Source organism: Pipistrellus hanaki, assembly GCF_964339955.1.
Source record: "Pipistrellus hanaki genome assembly, chromosome: 8".
Lineage (NCBI taxonomy): Eukaryota > Metazoa > Chordata > Mammalia > Chiroptera > Vespertilionidae > Pipistrellus > Pipistrellus hanaki.
In genome coordinates this window covers 30,782,986-30,797,606 of record NC_140510.1, presented here as the reverse complement: position 1 = coordinate 30,797,606, position 14,621 = coordinate 30,782,986, and the positions used below count along the sequence as shown (strand labels likewise).

Below are 14,621 nucleotides of genomic sequence, written 5' to 3'. Positions count from 1 at the left end.
GTTGCAGGCTCTTTCCCGGCCTAGGCCTTTGTCGGGGCTCATGCAGGAGGCAACCCATCGATGTGCTTCTCTCACATCACTATTTCTCTGTCTTCTCTTTCTCTTGCACTCTCTCTAAAAATCAACGGAAAAATATCCTTGGGTGAGGATTAAAAACCAAACAAATAAACAAACAAGAAAATATCCTCCATTCCCTGATACTCTCTGGAAATAAATAGACTATTTTTACATTAATGTTGGGTCAGATGTTATACCTGTCTTTGTGTTTTTCCCACAGGTGAAATACAAGGAGAACTACATGAGCCAGCTGGGAATCTGGAGGTCCATTCCTGATAGCCCAGAGCAGTTCCATCACCGGGCAGTTGCTGATGCAGTCAGTGATGTGAGTCCTTAAGTCTTCCATTTTTATAATTCATATGTCCTTGTGACTTAGGAAATCAAACACTGCACTAAAACCGATTAAACATGTGACTCAATGTTGGTTATTACGCATGGATGTTTAAATCATAAAACTCATTGATAAGTGAGTGAACTTCAACTTGGGAGAGAAAAAAATATTCCAATTTATAAACCTAATTTTTCTCCCAAATGTATTATATCATATTACATGGCTGGAAGTGATATACTTCATCTAAGCAATAACCTATTTCTGGTCAAACTGAAGAGACAATTCATGAAGCATTCAAGACAGGTAACGATGCTCACTTAGAAAGAAATGTCAGCTTTCGATAGGAAAATACATCTGCCAAGTTCACGATATAATCTCTAGGAAAGTACGCCTGTTACATTTAAATTGTTTTAATTACTATGAAAAATAAAAATTTCCATATAATACACCATAAAATAAGCAGAAAAAAGTTTTATTGGAAACTTATCTTAAATAATTGTTTTGATACTTTATTACCCTATATGTCTCAGTGGTAAGAGCTTGTATTTGTTCCACTTGTATAGATCCTAACCTACTGCTATTTGGAGATAGGTTCTTAAAACTCTTTGATGATGTTCTTCTCCCAGGTAAAATACAAAGAAGATCTGACCTGGCTTAAAGGAATTGGTTGCTATGCCTATGATACCCCCGACTTCACTCTGGCTGGACAGAACAAGACTCTCTACAGCAAGGTATGACTCCTCAAGGATGGTGGCCACACCTGTGTAGCGTATTTCAGTGCTCACAGAGAGATAAATGCTCATTTCAGAACAACTCATACTCTGCCAGAATTCCCTCCCTATTAATGTCTCAGGGTAATTCATCCTATTAAGAGTTAACAAGGCGGTATATAAAGTGGGATTTCTTTTTTAAAAATATTTTTTTATTGATTTCAGAGAGGAAGGGAGATGGGAGAAATAGAAACATCAGTAATGAGAGAGAATCATTGATTGGCGGCCTCCTGAACGCCCCACATTAGGAATTGAGCCCACAACCCGAGCATGTGCCCTGATCAGGAATCAAACCCGGACCTTCTGGTTCATACATGCTCAACCACTGAACTATGTCGGGATTAAAGTAGGATTATTCGAATCCACTTGTGTGACTCGAGGCAAATAATTGTTTCTTAAGGTCTCCTTTTCCTATTTCCAAAACAAAGCTGTTGGATCAGCTTCCTTTGAATTTTAAAATAGGAATCAGCAAACTTTTCTTCAACCAGCCAGATAGTTAATATTTTAGACTTTCTGGTCCACATTCATTCTGTCACACATTCTTTGTTTACAATTATTTTAAATTATTTTTTTCAAAAACCTCTTAGTTCATGGGATCATTTAAAAATAGGTGATGCTCTAAATGTTAGCCCATCCCTGCCCTAAATACTATGATTATACCAAAAACTATTTCAAATTAATGGACTAAAAAACTGCCTTCAACTGCATATGGTAATACCTTCAAAATAAAATAATAATCACTATAATATATAGAAACAAAAAAAGAACTGATTTGGATTTTTGCTTAATTTGGAAAATAGATCTGTTTGTCATCCATTCAGTAAAATATATATATATATATATATATATATATATATATATATATATATATATATTGTTTTGGAGTGAGTTTTCAAGGAATCCGGGTAGATATATCCTTTATTGCCTTGGGAGACAGAGTAAGTATTTAGTAATTGTTAACTCTATAAGGAAATTATCATAATTGTATGATAAAATAAAAGGCATGTCTCATTCTTAAGATAATCACAGCCTGCTATCAATTAACCACATTCTGTTTTCTCTAGTACAAGTATAAGGAGATATTTGAAAGGACAAAGTCACATTTCAAGTATGAAAACGATTGTCCAATCAATAGGCATTTCAAGTATGCAACTCAGTTGGCGAATGAGGTATGTATGGCCTGACCCAATTAACCCTATGCTGTTCCCTTCAGAAGTCTATATCAGATTGCAACCCAATAAGTAAAATGACAGAAAAGCCTTTCTAAGTGTCGAGATAAAGATCTGGAAAGACTCTTATAAAGTCACCCTCTGATGGGCTCTGCCAAAAGCATAAGTAAGAGCAAGTGAAGGGATTGTGCTGCGAGATGGGAGGGCCCCACAGCCATCACCACTCTGTTCCCGCTAAGCAGCACAGCCCTTTGGGCGATGACAGCAAGGAGGCAAAGGATTTTGTTGACTATCAGCCGAACTCCCTAAAACAGGATACTGTGTAGAATTGGGAGACACAGAAGTTCAAGGTTAATTTAGCATCTCTACCATGGCTGTACAGAGATGGCAGTGGCTGGAAAAGCCACCCATGAAGGGATTGTTGTGATTTGGCATTCAATTGTATTGCCATTGTTTACTCATATATTGGTGCAAAGAAGTAGCCATTTGTCCCCAAAATATTCTTTTATATTCTACCCAGTCTTTTCTAGAACTATCTTTACAACAATTTAAGTTAAATTTAGCTTAAAGTGACTGAAATAACCAAGCTATTGATTAACTTAAATGTTTGGATGGTTTTATATTTAATTTCCTATCTTTGGATATTCCACAGATTTACATGAATTCATGCACAATGTTAGAAAATTAGTAAAATGTATCTAAAAATGGAAATGTAACCAATGGTATGTTTATTTTAATATATGACTTGTTTTTTTCTTTTTAATTTGACTTTGTTCATTTTTAGTAGATTTCCAGGTGGAACAACTCTGAAGAATTACTGTTAGTATTAATAGATTCCTAGAATATAGTCTTGATATATTTTATTTCTATTTTTCACACTCACAAAGGATTTTCAGGGCTCTTTTATAATTAAATAAACTAACTAGCATTAGAAGACCTTTAGAATTTTTCATGAATATTCTTTTTGATTCTCACAGCCTTAGATTGTAGACCTGTCGATTACCTTGCCTTATCTTAAATACAATGTAAGGTGCCATAAATCCTAACATTGCTAATGGTATCCTATGTAGAGATGGAAAATGTGTAGGCACAAGGTACTCCAATTTGGTGTCGTAAATCCCACCCCCCAGCCCTCTCCAGACAATCTTCCCTTACTTAACTCTCTTTGCCTCCCTGTGTTTATCCTGGAAGCTTGGGTGCCCACCTCCCAAAATGAGATATTTCTGGTCCTCTGGAGTGTTTATCTGGGGACATTTCTGTGTAGCCTTGAAGTTGTACTCTTGCTATAATTTGATCTGATGTCCGAGCAGAAAAAATACAGAGCTGATTATGAGCAGCGGAAAGATAAATACCACCTGGTAGTCGATGAGCCTAGACATCTGCTGGCTAAGATCGCAGGCGACCAGATCAGTCAGGTACTGTGATGGGGCTGGTTGGCCAGCCCAGGCAGTGCTCCAGGTTTCTCATGAGATGTTGTCCTGTCTGCTGCAAGGATGTCATAGGTTCTGCCTATGATATTGGGATGTTCTGTTTCACAGTATCTGTCTGCCACCCAAAGAGCCCGGGAGCTATTTGAGTGTGCCAGTCCATGCTCTGTGTGCTCACATGTGCTGCGGTGAAGAGGAAGAGGAAAGCTGGGTCCTTCCACCCTTTATTCCTCTGGCAGCCCTGTTTTTAGCCTGCAGTTGTAAATTGCAAATTGAGTTGCAAAACCAAAAACAAAGAAGCAAATTAATGGAAGGAAAGGAGACAAAACTCCCAGCCATATTTTCCTACTCCAATGATGTCCTTTTTTTATAAATCATTTCCCATGTCATTCATTCCCCATTCACAAGGATGATGGATGGTCAACTGTAGGTGTGTAGTCACTCTGCTTGGCATTTGGTAATATATTTGGTGTCTTCACCCACACGTATATGTGAGCACATAAAGTGTGTCTGCCTACATCTCTTCACTCAGATGTGATGGGGATATAGAGCCATGTTCTTATGTCTCTTTTGTGCTTCACTGCTCTTTGCATGAACAGAGAAAATATAAATCTAGTGCCAAGATGCTTCTGAAGCGAGGATGTAATGAAATTCTGCGTCCAGATATGTTGACTGCCCTCTACAACTCATACATGTGGAGCCAGGTAATTTCGGATGTGATGGGAAGAAGTCTTAGGGGCATTCGCCTTTATGCTTTCCTTGACTTCCTTTCCCTGCCCCTGCCCATGGTTTCACGCGATAAAGCTGCACAAATGTTCATTCCTTGTAAATGAACACCGGGTGTGGCCACCACTGTGATGACACCATCTGCATATTATATGACACTTAGGGAACTCCTAGTAAAATTAGCTGAGACTTTTCCAAACTTTATTTCCAAGTTGGATAACCTTAACTTATATTTTTCAATTTTTGCTCCCTCCCCAAATAGATTCCTGGGAGATTGAGTATATTCAATAGATTCAACAGCATTTAGAAGGTCTAAATATGTAATTTTTTAAATCTAATTTGGCTGTTGTTCAATGATCACTACAAGTGTACCATTTAGGACAGATGAGGATGACAGTACAGCTCTTACAATTGTGCATAGTCATGTCCCTTCTTGAGTTTGACGCTGAATTTGCTAGGTTATTTCCAGCACATCTGTCCTCTCCATACTTGTTAACAGCGTTGCTGATAACATTACCTTCCCACAAGGTCAGTAGAAGCACACCACCACCGCCTTTCCATCATGTGCTGAAAGGTAAATTTGAAGCAGCAAAAAATGGTGACGATTGCTTAACTACCAGATACCATGTTAATAAGATGCCATTGTCCCCATACAAAAAAAGTTTTTAATCAATTCTTGTATAGGAACTTGTTTTATCACTTCAGTGTGACATCATCAGCATATGAAATGAGGGTGATGAGGTCTCCTTAGGAATATCCTATTTGCCTGCCACTTTTTTTTTGTCCTAATATGACCATCAAATAGTTGTGCATGAGTTATTGCTGTGCTCTCTGTGTCTGTGCTGCTTGAAACAGCTTATGTGCATGAAAAAAAATCATGACTTGAAAATTACAAAAATGAATGTCTTTTCTAAAACGATAAATACTTTAAACTCTATATACTTGGTTTTTTTATTTTACATCTATTTCATCTTTGATATGGAAACATACCTTAAGAGGTCATGCATATTCGATGCAGCATATAGGATGGGGCAAAAGTAGGGTTACAGTTGTTAGTATGGGAAACAATTTATTCTTATATTATTGGGTTATCTTCCATACTTACAACTGAAATCTAATTATGATATTATTTTTCATATGAACAACTTAAACCTACTTTTTGCTCCACCCTATAGTGTGAGTGAATCATTACTTGTCAGAGTCTAGAGATTAAGCGTCTGGTCCTTGCTCTGAGATTCACTCTACATGTACCCTTACTTTTACCTCATGTGGGCCTCAGTTTCTGCACGTATAAAATGTATGGGAATCATCACTTATTGTTATTGTTTGCTCACTCAATGCAAGCTTGCTATCAAATACAGATTTGTATTAAATGTTTTCAATTAGGATTTAAAGAAAAAGCATGACCCCATTCCCCCCATATCAATGGCTTGTATAACAATCCTACTATTTGCTGTAGGACTCTCTCAAGAGGAAAATTAGATTCCTGAAAGCCCTCTCTTCCACTTCTTAGCATTAACTTGTTCTTCTATTGCACAATTTAGATCAAGTACAGGAAAAAGTATGAAAAAACTAAGGACAAATTTACCTCAATTGTGGACACTCCGGAACACCTGCGTACTACAAAAGTCAACAAACAAATCAGTGATGTAAGTACAAGAAACACTGAACAGGTTCTCAAACTCAGGAGGCATTTGCAAACGCAGAGGGTAGTCTAGACTGTCACAATGTCCAGAAGACCCTTCCGCCATTCAGTGGGAGTGAGGCAAGGGTGCGAAATGTCCTGCTATGCTCAGAACTTCTTTTACCACATGGAACTGTTCCAACCAGATTGGGAGACACCCCATTTTAGAAGCGCCTTGGCAAGGCCTTGGCAGAAAGCATAAAAGCACCTCTTGAATTTATAGAATTCACTCATCTTTATACACACAAAAGCCCTTTGCACTTATAATGTCACATCACATTGCACCGTAAATGGAGATGTATAACATTGTCTCTTCCTGCTTTTTCATCTCCTTTAGATACTTTACAAATTGGAATACAACAAGGCCAAGCCCAGAGGCTACACCACAATCCACGACACGCCCATGCTGCTGCACGTCCGGAAGGTCAAAGATGAAGTCAGTGATGTAAGTATCAGAATGGCTTCCCATGCTTTTCATCTTGGGCTCTCTAATGTGACCTAACAAACCCTGGTTCAGTTATCTATTTCTGTGTAACAATCTCCCTAAAACTTAGCGACTTAAAACAACACTAATCCACTCCCCCACCCCCCACCCCCGTCTCGGGATTCTGTGAGCTGAGTGGGCACAGCCGAGTGGATCTTCTATCCCACATGCTGCTGGCAGACAGCTGAGTCTCAGGTGGGCCAGCACCTCAAGAAGGCTCACTCCCATGGCTGGTCGTTGATGATGGTTCTGGGCTGGAGCTCTGCTTTTGCATAGACAGTTCCCCCACCCCCCACCCCACCCCCGTGTGGTTTGGACAGCTCACCGCACAGTGGGTGGGTTCCAAGAGACTGGAATAGAAGCTTCCAGACCAGTTGAGGGCTACTCCTAGAACTGACAAGAGACACTTGTGCTGTATTTTATTGGCACAGTGGATACCCAGATTCAATGAGTGAAGAGATAGGTGCCACCTCTGGATGAACAAATGGCATGATTTCATTGTAGAAAATGGGGGGGGGGGAGGGGGGAGAGATGTTGTAGAGACCATTTTGAAAAATGCAATATGCCATAAATGCTATGAATTCTCTGTACACTTTATCTTGGCTAAGAGGAACAAGGTAGCCATTAAATTCAAATATTCTGAATTTGAGGAGAAATTGTATTCATAAATTTCCAGATATATAGATAGATTATGTGGTTGAAAACTATCATGATTGTTAAAAAATAAATAAGTAAATAAGGAAGTCCATGGCTATCCTGCACCAGAAAGAATATTAAAGGCAGCTGTGGAGTACACGCATCCTTACCCACAGCCTTGACCTCGCCTGGTGCTCAGGAATTCCCTGATAGATGAATAAATGTGTTCACAATGCTGACCTGAGCTGCCATGAAAAACTGTTAAATACATCTGTGTACCCTGTATGAAGGCAGAAATGCATATAAAATTTTTTCATTTTTTTCATGTTAACCTAAGCATTGGCATTTCAAACATGGACAGCCAGGTATTCATAAACATCTGTCAGGTCAATTCTTTATGCAGAGCAGCCTTTCCCCTTTCACTGAAGAAAAATGAAGCATTTTGGTGTCCATTCTCCACATTTTCTAATTATAACAATAACCTGAGTATGGATGTAAATTATGGATTTCCATGTCTTTACCCTAAAGATATTGATTTATGTGTGTGGTGGAGTGCAGAAAATTGGGATCAAGCAAATTTAGTAATGCTACTAGGCTTCCTTAGAACAGCCTCACTTCAGATTTAACCACTTTAACACCTGGGATCCCTCAGCAACAATGAGTGAGGAAACCCAAGTGAGGCTCCAGGGCCCTGAAATTTACAAGGAGAATTGGGTGGAGCTAGAACTTCTGGTCCCGGATGGGGAAACCACCTGTTGGGCCCTAAGACTAAGCCTTCCCTGACACTCTCCCTCTCATCCAAAGCCTCGTATGCCCAAACTGGCCAGATGTGGCTCTAACAGCGATGACAGTGATGACTGCATCCATCCATCCATCCGTTCACTCACTCATCAAACATTTATTGGGTTTCTATGTGCCTGACACCAGGAACAAATGTGCCTGACACCAGGAACAATGATGAATGACACACAGTCTTTGCCATTGGAGGAGTTCAGCTTAATGGAAAGAATAGACAGTTAAGCAAATAATTACAACATGAGGTGATAACAGCTGGAGGTGTGGGGGTTACAGAAGGAGGGCAAGACTCATTCCATCTGGGTGGGAGGAGCTTCGTTTCCGTCAGCAGTTTTCAAGATGTTCTGAACTTGGAATTTTCTGATTTGGAAAAGGGAGAACATACAGGGAAAGCTGTGTAGCTGGCCCTTCCAGCACAACCTCAGGGGACATGAGTGACACCGTGACACTAATGAGCACGCTCAGTGTGTCCCGGGAGATGGTTTTAAGATCTGAGACAGGAACACACATGTCTGCATGGCCACAACCTTTCTACCCACAGATTCATGGAGCAGTGTGTACTAACTATAAACACGGTTTTCATTCTTATTTTTTTAAGTATCTAAGTGGACTGCTATAAAAAGTAACCTGGTCATTGTGTTGCCTCCCACAGCTGAAATACAAAGAAGTTTACCAAAGAAACAAGTCCAACTGCACCATTAAGCCAGATGCTGTTCACATCAAAGCAGCCAAGGACGCCTACAAAGTCAACACCAACGTAAGTTCCAGAAACTTCCCCTAGCCTCACGGGGATTCATCAGCTTCATCGGAACATAGGACCTCTCACATCTCTTCCAGAGATGGAGTCTGGATCAAGAGTTAGGTGCGGGGAGCGAGCATAAGGACGCTGAAATCTCCATGCTGCCTCTGGTTCTAGCCGAGGTCATTGGGGAAGAGCAAGGGTGGCCAGCCTGGGCCACAGTCATTACACCCGCTCTGCCTTGATGCTAGGTGGCTGAGAAATGTGAGACTCCATTCTGAAATGAAATTTGCGTTTTAGAAAGTATCTCAGTATCTTTCCTTCCCTCCACCCTCAATATTCTCCTCCTGCCCCACACCCTAGAGCCTGTTCTTTATGGACAAAAAAAAATTTAACCACTTTGTGCTGTCATGAGTTGGCCTAAGCCATATATATATATGGTTATAAAATGAAACCATTACAACCCAACTAGTGCCCACTAGTGCCAGAGAGAACATGTGTTTGTTTGGGCCAGTAAACTGAAATGCCCGTAGTGGACAGGTTACTAACCCGTCTAGGCAGTTCCTCAGCTGTCAACTGCATGCAGTTCTTGCAAAGATGAAATAAGCTAATAATTATAAAGCACTAAGAAAAGTGCCTGGCACAAAAGAATGTACTATATATGTTTAATATTGTTTTAACTTAAGCCTGAATTAATTTAGAAGTTAAAAGTGCTCAAGTGCTCTGAAGATGACTAAGCTGCGCTGGCAGAGCTGGAAAGATTGTAGAATCTTTCCCCCCAGAGGCCTTTAAAAATTTTAGCCCCTATTGAGGCCAAAGGGTCCCACAAGGTAACCTCCTGAGTGGCTGACCAGCTGCATAAATTGTAGAGAAATTTTCATTGGGGCTCTCTCTTGCCTAAAGAACCAGGACTTGTTGTATGTTAAAACGCAAGGTGAGTCCCTCCGTGCCATGCGTGTGGTCAGGAACTCAGCCCCCTGATTGATGCGACTCATTTTCCTCTCATTTAAAAACAGCTGGACTACAAGAAGCTGTATGAAGCCAACAAAGCCCACTGGAGGTGGATCCCTGACCGACCCGACTTCCTCCAGGCCGCCAAGTCCTCCCTGCAGCAAAGCGATGTGAGATAGAGGAGACACATCACCCTGGGCCCTAGTCATTACACCCACTTAGACAGAAAATCAATAATTAGTCATGATAACCACCCTGGAGGGTGTTAACCTATCCCATTTGAGATCCAAGGACAGGGGTTGTGGGAGTGGAAGGCGGGCTCAGGAAGCAGACCTGGCCTCACGGTCTGGGTCTGGCTCCAATGGCTCGGAGACCTGAGCGAGGCTGGGGTGGGGCTGGAGGCGAGCGGGCTTGGGGGTCTTGATCTAAGCCTCGGGGCTGGAATGGAGGAGCTCAGCAGGAAGTGAGGGGCCAGGAGGCCTCTGCCCCCGTTCTGTAGCAAGCCCTCTTTAAGAGGCGGCCTCCTTATGGGTTTGGTCAAAGATTGGCTTTCTCCTGTGCCTGCCCCCCTTCCCCATCTCCCTCTGCCTTTCTCCTGTGACAGTTTGAATACAAGCTGGACCGAGAGTTCCTCAAGGGTTGTAAGCTGTCCGTCACCGATGACAAAGACATGGTGCTGGCCCTGAGGAATTCCTTAATAGAGAGCGATGTGAGTACCTTTCCTGTCCACGACACTTAACCCCGCTCAGACCCGTCTCCCAGGGACACTAGGGAAGGACCAGGCTGCTGTTGGGGGTGTGGGTGCTGGAACAGGACCTGACCCGGCAGAGCAGGGCCGCACAGCGGGAAGGTATTAAACCTGGTGACTGTCTTGACCGTTCCTGCACCCACACAGCAAGAACCAGGAACCTGAGGCCCTGCTGGGTTCCACAGGGAAACTGAGTCACGTTTGTGGGCGCCCATTCTTTCTGTATGCACTTTCCTCCTCCGGAAAGGAAGAATAACAATGCCCCCTGGGCTTTGGGGGAGGGTCAAACGACATTTGAAAGTGCTTTGAACTAGGTTATAGGTATAAAGATTCAGCTCAAGCCCCATTTTGATTATTATTAAAATCTAGACTCAACTTGCAAGAGATAAAGAAAATCATGACCACATACTTCCCAAGATTTCCAAACGTCACGTCTTAATGTGCCCGCGGTATCCACCATGCTGTCCTCCCAGCTCTGTCTGGTGACCTGGATGCTTACTGAAAATAGGCAGGGGACCCAGAGGAGCTAACGACACGCTTGCTTCCCCCCCCGCAGCTGAAATACAAAGAGAAACACGTCAAGGAAAGAGGAAGCTGCCACGCTGTGCCCGACACGCCTCAGATCCTCCTGGCCAAGGCCGTCAGCAACCTGGTGTCCGAGGTACCCCTCCCGCTGCTGTGGGCTCCGCGTTCTCCTTGGGCTCACGCCCAGCCAGACACTCTAACGCTTTCTGTGGATCCCCTCAGAACAAGTATAAGGACTACGTGAAGAAGCACTTGGCCCAGGGCTCATACACGACGCTGCCGGAGACCCCGAACACTATTCGCGTCAAGGAAGTGACCAAGCATGTCAGCGACGTGAGTGACAGCCTGGGGCCCTGGGCAGCAGCACAGACCCTTTACCTTAGCATCCAGCCAGACTGAAAGCTGCCAGACACCTTCCTTAATGCCATTGTGTTCTTACTATCAACACCTGCCCGTGGTCACAATTTTGAACTTTGGTTAAAAGGCCAACTTATTACTTACCCAATTATGGCAACTATGGCAGGTGTGGATTTTGCCATGGGTCGTGTTATCTAGCAATATAAGTGAGCTGTTATTAACCTAGTGCTGATGAGGGGAGAAAAGATCGCTAATGGAGATTGGCCTCTCCTACCATTAAACTTCTAAACAATTTTAGAGAAGCAAACCACCTCCCTATCTTGGTCATCTCTGACTACTATGGCCTAATCAATAATATATTAATAATCATGATATCATAGTTTATGAGCCCTATAGAGTTGCATCTGTTTTTAAAAAAGGTAGAAATGATGCATGACAGAGCTTAAGTTCCCTGTGGTCATTTCTCCAAAGATTGGTGTGTGGTTCCAGTGTTAGGCTATGGGACAGAGGTGACAGAGGAGAACTAGAATATGGACCGAGAGATCCGGGTTCCAGACAGGTCCAAAATGGGGAGCTGGGGGTTTCCCTGGAGATCTTCTCAAAAGTTCTTCAAGTAAATCAATCCTGTTCCCAGCTTCCTCTGCTCACATATGTAATTCCGGCTCTTTTCAGACAAATTACAAAAAGAAGTTTGTCAAGGAGAAAGGGAAATCCAACTACTCCATCATGCTGGAGCCCCCAGACGTGAAACATGCCATGGAAGTGGCCAAGAAGCAGAGTGATGTAAGTTTCTCCTCTCGACACTCTTTGGGATCTTCCCGTGGGTTTCAAATTGGTGCATGCTGGTTCCTGTTGCCCTAACTTTTGTGTCTTCTACCTAGTTTAATAAATATGGTGGTGGGATTAGTTTGGTTTTAGTAAAAAGATCCCTTGTACTTCATGAGGACTTCGGAACGATATCATATCTCTCAAAGGAGTGAACTTTTCCCCCTATATAAAGGTCGCTTACAGAAAAGATGCCAAAGAAAACTTGCATTACACCACAGTGGCTGATCGGCCTGACATCAAGAAGGCCACACAGGCAGCCAAGCAGGCCAGCGAGGTAAGGATGTGGTTAACATGTGCCTGATCCCCAAGGGCCACACCACCCAGAATGCATTGCCCATTTTGGTTTTCTTCGATCCAGGTGGAGTACAGAGCCAAGCACCGGAAGGAGGGCAGCCATGGGTTAAGCATGCTTGGTCGCCCAGACATTGAAATGGCCAAAAAGGCAGCCAAGCTGAGCAGCCAGGTAAGGCAGACGGGCAAGAGGCAGCTCTAACATGAGGAGATTAGCTCTGAAACATGCCAGCACACGTGTGTTAAGGACCATCTTTCTTGTTTATGGCTAATGTCTCCAGGCCTCTCTTTTTCTCCACTTGGAAGCTGTCTCTCCACATTGGAGCTTACATCCCAAGGGCTTAATTCATACTTAACTCACCGGTGAGGTCTTGTTAACATGCAAGTGTCATGAAATTCTAACTTCTAGAATCCAACCAGACGCAGTAACCTTTATTCTTTCATTCAACATACATATCTATGAAGTGCCTGTGCTAGGACCTAGGGAAGATGCCCTCAGACTTACTTCTCCATCCATGAATAAGTAAGTACCATAGGGGTGACAAATGTTTGATCAAGGAATTCCCCAGGGTGCTGAGTGGGAACGCTCTATTCCAGCGGATTTGATATTATTGAGAAGATGGACTCGGAAATGTGTTGCTCAGACCTAATTGCCACATTACTAATGGTTAGACCAGTTATCTCCAATATTCCTGAGTTATGGCAGGCTTTCAGGCTTTAGCTCAGAGACTCCGTGATCCACTGCCAGCTCTTTCAGAGAGCCAGTCTGAGTCCTGAGTCCTGTAGGACTTGAGCTCAAGAATAACATATTTCTTCTCCAATTTAGAGGTCCCACCTTCTTCTCCATTGTCTTTTCTCTCAAGTATTTGTGTAAAGAAACAGGTTTGGGATACATTTGGCTGTTTTATGTATGACTTTCAGCAATAGCACACATGGGATTCCAATCTCTTGGGAGGTATAAAGTAGCAATACCAAGTGACAAAACAAGCCATAATGATGAAGAGACTAAAGGTTCTAAGATGCCTGATGACAAGCAAATATGACTTAAGTTTTTAATGTAATACTCCTATGCAATGTTTTATTATAAATTAATGGAATTGTATAAGCATTTGATACCAAAATATGAAATCACCACACAAAAAAACAGTGTAATCTCTAAGAATAATGAAATGTATCAAGAAATTTCTAATGCAAAATTTTTTAATATGTTTTTAAATTCCCAAGGTCATACCATTATCAAGTTAAAAACAAAGAAATGACTTTGCATGTTGACATTTTAAAGACTTTGCTGTATTTAAAAATCAAGAGGCTCATATTCCTAATTCTAAGTGAATGCTCTGATATGGAGAATGAGACCCAACCAGAACCTTTTATGAGTTCACCTTCCTGTGTTTACTTTCTGTGAAAGGCTTGCCTCTGCATTTACAGCTTCATGGTGTGACTGCCTGGCCCACCTCTTTGTGGGCCCTCCCCATTCTGACTTTGCTGTCTTGCTGGCACTCTAGGCAGACTACCTCAAAGGCCAAAGGAGAGGACACGGCGCCGCATCTTATGACACCCCTATGATGAGGCATCTTAAGAAAGTTAATGCACTCATGAGTGATGTAAGACTGGCATCAGCAAGTCGAGATCTCTGTCTTCCTCTTTTTCTTGTCAACTTTCCTAGCCTTGGTCAGGGGACTGACTGACCAAGTTGCACTCTTTTCTGTTGATTTTTGTGTCGGCATGTGTAGAATGCTATGGAAATTTGTTAAAGAATAGACTTTTGCACACACCCATCTTCTCATGCATGAAACTTGCTCTCTGGAACATACCACTTGGAGTAGGAAGATAGACTAGACTCGGACTCCCAGTATATTTTGGGTAGCTGACAAAGAGAAAATTAAAAGATGAAATGGAAACAAATGAAGAATCTCATCTTCAACCACACAAAGAAAACCTCTGCTGATGGCCATTGTTGATGTTTAATACCTTTGAGACTGGCACTTAATATAGTCTCTCCACTCGGGCAATACTGTGAACTCATAGTTCTTTCACCCTCTATTTTACAGTCTTAATAGCAAGAAGTTTTCTAATTCTTGGGTCTGTTCTTCAGTCTTTACA

At 42.2% G+C, this 14,621-nt stretch overlaps 1 protein-coding gene across 19 annotated transcripts in view; it reads left to right on the top strand.

Moving 5' to 3' along the window:
* The window catches only part of NEB (nebulin), a 181,156-nt gene that overhangs the window by 137,506 nt on the left and 29,029 nt on the right, over window positions 1-14,621 (top strand). For 17 of the 19 annotated variants that reach the window (XM_084892858.1, XM_084892857.1, XM_084892856.1 and 14 more), the window contains exons 117-130: window positions 278-382; window positions 1,015-1,119; window positions 2,223-2,327; window positions 4,354-4,458; window positions 6,025-6,129; window positions 6,502-6,609; window positions 8,732-8,836; window positions 9,835-9,939; window positions 10,374-10,478; window positions 11,074-11,178; window positions 11,265-11,375; window positions 12,072-12,182; window positions 12,400-12,501; window positions 12,586-12,690. In XM_084892858.1, the coding sequence (XP_084748984.1) occupies window positions 278-382; window positions 1,015-1,119; window positions 2,223-2,327; window positions 4,354-4,458; window positions 6,025-6,129; window positions 6,502-6,609; window positions 8,732-8,836; window positions 9,835-9,939; window positions 10,374-10,478; window positions 11,074-11,178; window positions 11,265-11,375; window positions 12,072-12,182; window positions 12,400-12,501; window positions 12,586-12,690 (1,482 nt within the window). Of the gene's footprint in view, window positions 1-277; window positions 383-1,014; window positions 1,120-2,222; window positions 2,328-3,637; window positions 3,743-4,353; window positions 4,459-6,024; window positions 6,130-6,501; window positions 6,610-8,731; window positions 8,837-9,834; window positions 9,940-10,373; window positions 10,479-11,073; window positions 11,179-11,264; window positions 11,376-12,071; window positions 12,183-12,399; window positions 12,502-12,585; window positions 12,691-14,621 lie in introns of all 19 variants that reach the window. The other 2 variants (XM_084892859.1, XM_084892861.1) reach the window with 2 other exon arrangements.